At 60.8% G+C, this 10600-nt stretch overlaps 1 protein-coding gene across 1 annotated transcript; it reads right to left on the reverse strand.

Annotated features, from left to right (window-relative positions):
• Positions 1 to 99: 99 nt before the first annotated feature.
• Positions 100 to 5912, reverse strand: ALX3 (ALX homeobox 3). The gene is made up of 5 exons (XM_038162305.1): positions 5666 to 5912; positions 5031 to 5360; positions 2443 to 2744; positions 1304 to 1366; positions 100 to 405 (listed from the first exon to the last, which is right to left on the reverse strand). The coding sequence occupies exons 1-5, from the start codon at positions 5910 to 5912 to the stop codon at positions 100 to 102; spliced, it is 1248 nt and encodes a 415-aa protein (XP_038018233.1).
• Between the last annotated feature and the right edge of the window lie 4688 nt (positions 5913 to 10600).

Genomic DNA, 10600 nt, shown 5'->3' on the forward strand with positions numbered 1-10600 from the left:
AGAGGGGGTGAAGGTGACCCCAGCAGCCTGACCCCCCTCCCTGGGCTGGGGATACACTCCGGGGGACGAGGGCTCCGTGTCCATCCCGCGGGGGGGAGGTCATGTGGCCCAATTCAGGAGGCTCCCGGCCCCCTCTTTGCTCTTCATCCTCAGCGGCATCAGGGTGGGCGCCTTGTAGTCGTGTTGGGCGGGCGGCTCGAAGGGGTGGGGGGCCAGGCCCGGGGGGGGCAGCCCGTGCAGGGAGTAGAGGCTGTTGATGCCGGGGTGGGGGCCCGGGGACGCGGGAATGCCCACGAAGCCATTGCTGGGAGCGGGGGGGTACGGGGACATGCAGGGGGACGGGATGCTCTCGGGGGGCAGCAGCCCCGGGGGGCTCCCAGGGCTCGGCCACAGGTTGTTCTGCAGCTGAAATAACAACACCAACAACAAAAGCCCAAAATTAGGGTGGGGACATCACACCTCGCTCGGTTCCCCTCCGTTCCCATTCTCCCTTAGATCCCACTCTCCTCCTTCAGGATTCCCTCCGGTGATCCCTCTCAGCCCTGCTGGATTCCCCTCGCCCCCCTCAGATCCCCTCACCCGCGGGGTGCCAAGGGAGCGATCCTTCGCTCGGTTTTCTGCCCCTGGGGGGGTTGAACCCTGGTTGAATTGTTCCTCCCGGGAGAGTCTGGCTCCAGGGATGCGCATGAAGAGTTTTAAATATTTTTGTGCTTTTCGATAGTGGGGAAAGGCAGTTTTACAGAAAAGGGGGAGCGGGAAGCACAGATGGATGGGGGAGAGCTAAAGGGGGTCTTCGGGAGGAGGACCCGAAAACCTGCCCCAGAGGGCGTGTTCCCGTGGGAAATGGAGCGGGACATAAAGCAGCATCTTCCGGCGGGGGTGAATGCGATCCTCCCTCTTTCCCATCCCGGGCCGCGCTTCTCCCAAGGGTGGGGAAAACCGGGGGGGAGAAGGGGCAGGAATGGTGGGGAGGGCAGGAGTGGGTGATGTGGGGGCAGGAATGGGTGATGGTGGGAGGGCAGGGGCAGGAATGGGTGATGTGGGGGGGCAGGAATGGGTGATGTGGGGGCAGAAGGGGCAGGAATGGGTGATGGTGGGAGGGCAGGGGCAGGAATGGGTGATATGGGGGGGCAGGAATGGGTGATGTGGGGGGGCAGGAATGGGTGATGTGGGGGGGCAGGAATGGGTGATGGTGGGGAGGGCCGGAATGGGTGATGTGGGCACCCCCAGGTGCTATGGGACGGGTTCCCTCCCCCGGGAGTGGGGCACACAGGGCTGGAGCAGCTCCCGAGCCATCTCTCACCTCCTGGATTTTCCCGTACCGTTCCCGTTTCCGCCACTTGGCCCGGCGGTTCTGGAACCAAACCTGGGGACGGAGGAGGGGGCTGAGGTGCGGGGACCCTTCCCCTGCCCACTGCAGCCTCCTGCCGAGCCCCGCGCTCCTCCCAGCAGCAGCAGAAGGGGCCGGGCACGGTGCCCCAGCGCTCCGGGGAGCCGGAGCCGAGCAAAGGAAGCTGCTCTGTGCTCAGCGCTGCGGCTCTCTGGCCTTTACCAGCCCCGGGAATATCTTGTCCCGTTCCGTGCATGATCCTTCCCCTCCCTGCTGCTTCTGGGACTTGTTTATCCCAGATTTTGCGTCAGAATGAGGCTTTTTGGGCGCTGATGTCCCGTCTGCATGTCCCTCCGTGCTGGGGTGGGGCCTCCTCCAGCAGCACCGCCCGGAGAGGAGGATGCCCTGCCGGGTACTTGGCCTGAGGCTCTCCTGGCTGCGGGTGGATTCATCTCAGTCCACCCCAAATCTGGGTTCGGAGGCTCCGGTGGGCTCCTGGGGACACTTGCCCTGCCTGTGCCTTGTCCCCCATCCTGGGGATGGCAGCTCCCCGCGGCTGCTCCCTGCTCCCTTCCTCACCTTCCACCTTCATTTCCTCCCTGCTGGGAGCCCCCTCCAGCTGCCCCCTGCCACCTGGAGCCTCAGACCGCATGGGGACACCGCAGCCGGGGAGGGAGGGTCGGTCCCACCCTGCCCCAGGTCCCGGGATGTGCCACCCCAGCCCCACCCACGCCGAGCTCCCGGGATTCCTCTCCCGGGCTGGCACCGGAGGAGCTGAGCTGGGGAGGGTGGCTGGGAATCGTGGGGGCATGGGGGGCATCACGATGGGGGCATCACGATGAGGGCATTCTGAGGGGGGGTGGTTGATACTGACTTCCCAAATTTTGGCACTTCCCACCCTTTGGGTGCCTGCCCACGGAGGGAGTGCAGAGGGTTCAGAGGCACCCACACCACGGCAGAGGGTGCAGAGGATGCATGGCGCGAGATGATCCGTCTGGGATTTAGCATTTTCATGGGAAAACAGCTTCTATCTCAGCGTCACCTCGCAGACAGGAGAAACCCCCCTCCTGGCAGCCCCCAGGGTGCCCGTGCCCGTCCCTCTGTGCCCATACCTGCACCCTGGCCTCGGTCAGGTCCGTGCGCAGTGCCAGCTGCTCCCGGGCGTAGACGTCGGGATAATGCGTCCTCTGGAAAACCTTCTCCAGCTCCTCCAGCTGGAACGTGCTGAAGGTCGTCCTGTTCCTCCTCTTCTTGCTCTTGCTCTTGCCCAGGGGCTCGGGGAGCTCGGGGATCCCGTAGCCGCGGAGGCTGCCCAGGGGTGCTGCCAGGGGGCACCCCAAGTCCTCCGGGGCTTTCGGGGGGACCCTGCAGGCTGTGGGAATCGCCTGGAACCCGCCTTTGCAGCCCTTTTCACCTGGGGGGGAGAGGCACAGCACCAGGGGTGTTAACAGTGTCAAGGGAGCCCAGAACTGTCTGTGCCACAGCCCTGGCATGGCACGGCATCCCCTCCTGTCCCATCCCGTCCTGTCCTCAAGGTACTGCCCCAGGAGAAAGGGCTCAGCATGGACACACGGCAGGGCAAACCCATCCCTGAGAAGGGCAAAATCCATGCTCCCTGCAGAGCTGCCAGCAGGAAAAGCCTCTGGAGGTGGGGGAAGGCTGGCTGGAGCAGGGTGCTCAGCGTCCCACTGGCATGCTGTGACTGCCTGGGGACGGGGCACAGGAGGTGGCACAGGGTTTTTTTGCAGACAGTTGTGCTCCACTCTCCTCATCCCTCCCACTCCCTTCCTGCACAGGCTGGTGCCTCAGCCCAGCTCAGAGCCCAGAGCAGAGTCACGGGGCCCAGCAGTGACCCCGAACCCAGCCCAGCCTGGGCCATATCCAGCCCCCGGTGCCCCAGATAGTGCAGGGGGAGATCTTTGCCCCCGAGCCAGCCCTTCCCTGGAGCTGCAGCTCCCAGGAAAACTCTCGGAAAGGAGTAAAAAACGCTGCCCTGCTTTTTCTGCTGAAGAAGAGCTCCCTTTCCTCCCCCTCCTCTGGGAGCAGAGCAAGAAATCTGGGGCTCCCCCCATCCCTTCAGTGCTGCTGCATTGCTGGGGTGGGTGATGGAATGGGATCGAGGAGGAAAATCCCTGCCATGAGTTTTGGGGGCCACTTTTGTACCCCCAGGAGGGTCCTTTGTCCCCACATGGGGACACGCAGAGCTTGGCAGCTCCCAAAGATTCTGGGTGCTGTTGGGACCCCGATGGGCTGAGCCAGGGAAAGGAGAAGTGAGCGGGGACTTAGCAGATGGGGAGGGGTGCCTTGGGGTCCCCCATCGGCTGAGGGGACACAGAGGTGTCACCTGGGGACAGGACAACCTAAAAATGCTGGGTTTGCCCCGATCCCACCCCAGTCTGCAGATTTGGGGGTCCTGCAGGTGGGAACCTCAGAGGGGCAGGATCAGGCCCACAGCCAGGAGGGGAAATGCCTCCTTTGGGATGGATCCTCCTCCCCACCACATCCCAACAGAGCGGGGAAATGGGGTCCCCATCCCTGCAGAGCCCCCCAGGGCTCCCCAAAGCAGCCCCCACCGCAGCCTTTCGCTTTGGATTTTTGGTTGTTTTCTAATTAAGGCAATTTGGGGGCTATGGAGCCGCCAAGCCCCGATCCAGCTGCTTTGAATTAATGAGGAATTGTAATCTGGGGGAGGTTTGGGGGGGCCATTGCTCCTCGTCCCTCTCAGTACCGACCTGTCTGGTCATGGATAACGGCAAAGGAATGAGGCCAAATTGCCATTTCCTCCCTGCTCCGGCCTCCAAAGGGCTCAGCCGCTGGGCTGGAGGGTTTTCATGATTCAAACCCAAACCTCACCAAAGAGCAGACCAAAATATAACCAAAATTAAAGAAAAATTGACCAAAATAAAATCCTGCTGCGTAAAGCACCGAGTTTGGGTTTTCCCCCCTTTTTTCAAAGAACGCGGCGCATTTCCAAGTGACCCACGGGTTTTGGCGTTGGAGACAAATAAATAAATAGCCAGAAAGAAGGAAAAGGCAGGAAGGAGCGGGACGCAGGCACGTAGCTAAATAAACACAGCGGCACCGGGGGACAAAGGGAAGATACAGATATTTTTTCTCCCACTCCTTCCTAAACTGACACCCCCGAAAGATTTGGCGGCGCTGGGGAAGGCGGCAGCTGTGAAACAGCTGTACAATTCCTGGGATAATGGGGAGGGGAAGGAACTCAAAAGGATCATTAGTGAGGGGATGGGGGCACGGAAAGGACTCCCAGGAACCGGAGGAAACACCCGTGATCGGCAGCATCCCCCCGCCGCGGCTGGAGCAGGTAAGCGCCGCGGCGGGGCCCCTCCCGGTGCTCCCGGCCGTTCTCGGGGTTTTTTCTACCTGTTCCCCGAGGCGGCTTTGCCGGGTCCCACCTGGTTCCCATCGCCCCCGAGGCTCTGCCTTTGGCTTCTATTCCAGCAGAAGTGGGGGAGTAATATTAAAGCGAAAGTGGGAGCCCGGAGCAGCCCCCGACGGGCCCGGCCGGGAGAGCGCAAAGGAGCGCCGGGAGAAGCCGGGGACGAGCTGGCTCCTGCCCGAGCCGGGAGACGGCTGCGGAGCCCCGGGACAACCGGCCCGAGGGGAACCGGGTGCTCTGGAGCTCCGGACACGGGTACCGGCAGCGCCGGAGTCCGGTACCGGGGAACGAGAGCGTTACTGCCCCGCAGCGAGGCACCGCGGGAGCCGGGAGCGCTGCGGCTCCGCACCGGGCACCGGGCAGCGCTGCCGGCCCCGCAGTCCGGCCTCCCCCAGGTCTCGGAGCCCCGGGCCCGTCCGTGCGGCCGCACCGCGGCTGTTGCCGCCGGTCCTGCCCGCCGGGCTCCGGGAACCGGAGTGGGACGCGGCTTCGCAGCCTCCTCCGGGGAGCGCGGCCGCTCTCCATCCCCGGGAACGCGGACCCGCCGCTCCCCGCCCCGGGCCGTCCCCGCCGTCGCGGCAGCGGGGCCGGGTCTCTCCCGCCGCCTTTTCTCCCCTTCCCCCGTTGTTTCTGGAGAACGGGAACCAGCCCGGAGACCCCGGTCTCTGTCGCGACACAGTCCCACTGCCGACACTCGGCAGCGCCGGCCCTTCCCGGCTCCGGCTCCCGTCGGGGGACGCCCTGGCTGTCCCCGGCGGGGCCACATCGCGACATCGCCGCCTCGGAGAAGCCCTGGAGAGCGTGTCAGCGCTATGACGCTCTTGGGGGTCAGGGCCGGGGCCCCCGGCGGAACCCGAGAGGGGGGAAGAGAAGCAGAAGGCGCCGGGAGGGGTCGGCGGCCCCGGCCCCCCATCCACCCGCCGCTCCCCTGGTACCTGCAGCCCCGGCCGGGTACAGGGGCTTCCCATGCACGGCCACGGCGGGGGGGCCCGGGCTGGCCGCCCCCAGGTAGCGCGGCTGTGCCCGGAGCGGCGGGCAGCGGCCGGGCCGGGGGCTGAGCGGCGGCGGCCGCCGGTGGGGCCCCGGCGGACCGAGGGCGAAGGCGGTGGGAGGCCGGGGCAGCCCCGGGGGACCCCCGGGCCGGCTAGGCGGGGGGAAGGCCGGGCAGCCCGGTGTCTCCATGGCGCAGGTTGGAGGGGACGGGGACGGGCCGCGGGAGCGGATTTTGTGCGGGGCACCGGGAGGAGGGGGACGGGGGGGGGCGATGGGGAGGGAGGGATCGGCCCGCAGCCCCCCCAGCCCGCACACCCCCCCAACCCCCCAGCCAGTCACGTGCGTCCTCCCAGCACTCGGTTAACCCTCTAATCCCAAATCCTGCCCCGCCGGGGACACTTTCCCGCGTGGGGCAGATCCCCCAGAACCAAGGCAGGGGCTGTGCTCCCCCGTCCCTGCTCTCCCAGGATCTCCCAGATACACCGAACACCCAGGGCTCTTCTTTGATTCCAAACTTCATCCCTCACTGCTGATAGCAGCAAGAAATACCAGGCAGGGGAGAAACTTCCATTTTCCTGTCACTCCCGGGGTTTATTTTCCCTTCACGAGCTCTACAGAGTCCCTTTGCAGCCTTTCCCTGCCCAAAGCCAGGGCTGAGGCCTGGGGCAGGCTGGTTCAGGGCTGATGGTGACCCCGGGATGAGGGAGAAAGGATCCCACAGTGTCCCTGGAGCAGGCCCTGCGGTGGCTGGTGGCTCCCAGCACCAAGGGGGTCCTGCCCTGCTCCCCCCGTGTCCCTGCTGGTGCTTCCACACCCAGGATTTGGATCCCCTCATCCCAGCTTGAGCCTGGCTTTGGCATCAGGTACTGGAGTGGATCGGAGCTCGCATTTCTTTATCCCCCCTTTTCCTGCATTTTGCTCCTCTGCTCGCCAGGGCTGGAGCTTTGGCCGGGCTGGGGGAGGATGCAGCTTTGGGGGTGTTGTGTGCAAAACGAGGGGAAAGATCTGGAATCCAAAGGCTTGGAGAAGGAGCTGAATAAGGGACCTGAAGAACTAAGTGGGAATCTGAGGGGTGAAGTTTTACCCCTCCATTTGCTGTTTTTCAATACTTTGAGTTCATTCTTGGGCACCGCTCCTTGCTCCGGGTGTAGGAAAAAATCCCCCGCAGGTGTGGGGGTTGTGGGGAGGGGATGAGCTGCAGGAGAGCAGCAAAGAGAGGAGGAGAGGAGCCGGGGGTCCCAGATGTGTGCTGTTCGACAGCAGAACAAGGGGATAACGCTGACCATAAATAACATCATTGCTCTCATTGGTGGCGCGGGGCAGGGCTTTGTTACCCAGGCACGGTGAAAATCTGGAATCACAAGAAAATCTCATTTCTAAGAGTTTCTGACATAAATGTCACCTCTGTGTCTTGGCAGGGGCTGGGGTCGATGTGTTGTTTGGTCACTGGAAAAGCTGCTGTTGCTGCAGGAGTGGTGGATTTGTGGTGTAAATCACAGCTGCATTTCCCAGCCCTGCTCAGGAATCTGCATTTGTGAGAAACGCAGCGTTGAGATCCTGCGCTCAAAATTATCCCTTCAGAGTCCTGTGAGGGGCTGGCTCTGCACAGGGGGTCTGAGGACGCAATGCCCCCTCTTCAAACATTATTTTGGCCCTATTCAAACCCGTATCAAAACAACATTTTTTTATTTGCCACTGCTGGATAAAATTCTAAGTTTTTACGAATTAACGTAGTGGCCTTTCGAGGAGCTGCAGGAATAAATCAGTTTAAACCCCTTGGGCTGCTTCAAAACAGGATCTGGCTCTCTCCTTGTAGGATGGGCACCCTTTTAATGCCCACAATGTTCCCTGGGCATCCCGAACCTTCCCTGACTCTTTCCCTCTGCAGCAGCTGGAGCTGCCAGGGTTTTCCCTGTTCGACTGTCCACAGCTCACAGGGTGCTGTAAATTATGGCTAAATAGGGACTGGGAGGCCTCTGGCTCGCAGCAGGCCATTAAATATTACTAAACATAACATAACTCCTGGAAAGGCTTATTAGTTTTTAAGGTTGCTCTCCGAGTTTTGCTGCTGACATTCAAAGGAACTTGAGAGCAGAGGGATGAGTCTGTCCACGTGTGCTGCTCCAGGACAGGCTGGTTCAGGGTGTGCTGCTTTTCCAGGCTCCAGAGATTGCTGGGACCCTCCTGGGCACATGGAGAGGTCCTGGGCAGGTGGGATTTGGGGTGTTTGGAGCTGAAGGCAGCATGAGGTTTGCGAGATTTTGGGGGATTCGTGTTGGTTCCTGGAGCTGCTGAGGAATTTGGTGCTTCCAGTGGGCAGGGATGAGGACGGGGGCCCCCAGGATCTCCTTCTGAACCTGCCACCAACCCTCTGCCCTGTTCTGTAGAGCCAGAGCAGGGTGCCTCGTTCCCCTGGGTTTGGGAATGTCTGGGGTGGGTGCTTTGGGATCAGGGAAAAGGCTGAAAAGTGCAGCCCCTTCCTGGGGCACCGTGGGTGGGTGCCAGTGTGGGACTGACTGCAGCAGGGCAGTCCCTGTGGTGCTCCTGCTGCTCGCTGGGGTTCATTTTCCGTGGATCAGCTTATTTTTGGGCAAAGAATGACCCCACCGACTTGAAAAGCTTCCAGGAGAAACTTTTCACAACGTCACAGTGCCCAACTCCATCTCCGTAAGGGGAAGAGCTGCTGGGCCGGCTCTCGCATGGAAATGACCTTTTGTGGCACAGCTCTAAGGGGATCTTCCACCGAGAGAGCCTCACCAGAGAGCCACCAAGGGAGGCAGGAGGACTCTGATGGCATCCTGTGTGGGGAAAAGCTGTTTTTGCCCTGTCTCCTGCTTGCTGGGAGGATTTTCCCCTCCCTTTTCGCATCCCTTTTGCTTTCCCGCCTGTCTCCAGCCATCCCTGAGCGCTGCCTCTCCTCCCCCGGGGCCGCGGGCTGTCGCAGAAGAGCTCTGCAGGGGGCAGGGAGGCTTTGCAGAGCTCTGTGGGTTGCAGGAACATCCCTTCACGGCCAAGGCTCGGCAGCGTTAGCCGGAGCCTCGGGAATGCCGGCGGGGGATGGAGCAGCGCCCGGTGCGCAGGGAACGGCTTCTCCTTCCCCGGGGTCACTGCTCCCTCCCAGCCTGAGGTCAGGCGGGGTGGATGAGGACCAGCAGTCGGCATCCCGGTCCAGCTTTTGCTCAAGGCCAGTCGGGTTTTATTATTGTTGGCAGTTTGGGACTAAAGCCCGTTCCCGGGAGGCTGTGGAGGAAGAGCTCTGGGTTCCTCTGGAGAGCAGGGCGCAGCTCAGCTCAGCGTGGCTCTGTGCGACACGGCAGCTTCAGGCTGGTGGCAGAAGGGACGGTCTGGGGACCACTGTCCGAAGGGTGATCAGGCACTGAAGGCCCCTCCCTCCTGCAGCATTCCCGGCTCTGTTGGGTGTTTCCGGACCGAGCTTGGAGCAGGGCTTGGAGGGTGATCTCCAGCTCTGCTGCTCCTCTCAATCCCAGGCAAAGAATTCCTGTTTCTTCTCAGCCTGGGGAAGCACCATGTGTGGGCAAAAGGATCTGGAACAGCGAGACAAAGGCCATTGCCTCTGTCCTTTATGGGATGGGCATTTGGGGGATGCCCATGGGGTCCTTCCCTTGCCTGAGGAAGACGTGGGATTCAGCCAGGATTCAGCGGGCCATGCTCCTGCTCCTCTGCTGTCGTTCCAAGGCTGGGCTGCTCCAGGACCTTACCCTGCTCCTGGGGGAATCCATTCCCGGGGAGATCCATTCCCGGTGGGATCCATCCCCAGAGAGATCCATCCCTGGGGGATGCACCTCAGGGTTCCAGTGGGATCCTCTGCATAGTCTGGGCACATCCCTGTCCCTCTGTCTCAGGGACACCCATCCCTGTCCCTCCCTGTCCCAGGGACACCCATCCCTGTCCCAGGGACGCCCATCCCTGTCCCTCTCTGTCCTGGGGACACCCATCCCTGTCCTGGGGACACCCATCCCTGTCCCTCCCTGTCCCAGGGACACCCATCTCTGTCCTGGGGACACCCATCCCTGTCCTGGGGACACCCATCCCTGTCCCTCTCTGTCCTGGGGACACCCATCCCTGTCCTGGGGACACCCATCCCTGTCCCTCCCTGTCCCAGGGACACCCATCCTGGGGCACTGGCGGGAATCTCTGCCCTTCCTCAGGTTTGGTTTTCCCTAACCCTCGGTCCTTGTCCGTCTGCACGTCCCTCTCCACCTCCCAGACATCCCCAAACCCTGTGATGCTCGTGTCCAGCTCTCTGCACAGCTTCACCCCCAGCCACCGCTGGGATTTGTTCGGGAATGTTCACGCTGGTGGCAGGAACGATTACTGAATTCCCCGGGGAAATAATAAAGTCATTTTTATATATATTTTATATCGAGATAAATAAAATCCCTTGCTGGTCAAAGGCTGTTTGGTGTGAGGGAGTGGGAGCTGGGGCTGCAGACCCCTGGCGACCCCAGAGCCAGGCTGGATTTGGGGTTTTGCCAGGCTGACGATGCAGGGAACGATCCTGACTGCACAGGAGCCAAAGTGCAAACACAAACATCCCCCACGTGGAACCGCAGCGCCGCTGGGTCACACCGTGTTCCACAGGCATGGGAATAGCTTTGGAGATGTATTTTAGATACAAATTAAATATTTGTGTTATATGATAATGTATACATAATATACCTAATATATTAAGTATATATATACCCAATATATTATTATATTTATATAACAAATATATAAATATATATAAATATACTATATACTTATACCTAATATATTAATATTAGGTAGAAATAGTATTTATATTATATATAATATAAATTATATATAATATAATATAGATTATATATAATATAAATGTTAATTATTATTTATAA

The sequence above is a fragment of the Motacilla alba genome, chromosome 26 (assembly GCF_015832195.1).
Source record: "Motacilla alba alba isolate MOTALB_02 chromosome 26, Motacilla_alba_V1.0_pri, whole genome shotgun sequence".
Classification (NCBI taxonomy): Eukaryota; Metazoa; Chordata; class Aves; order Passeriformes; family Motacillidae; genus Motacilla; species Motacilla alba.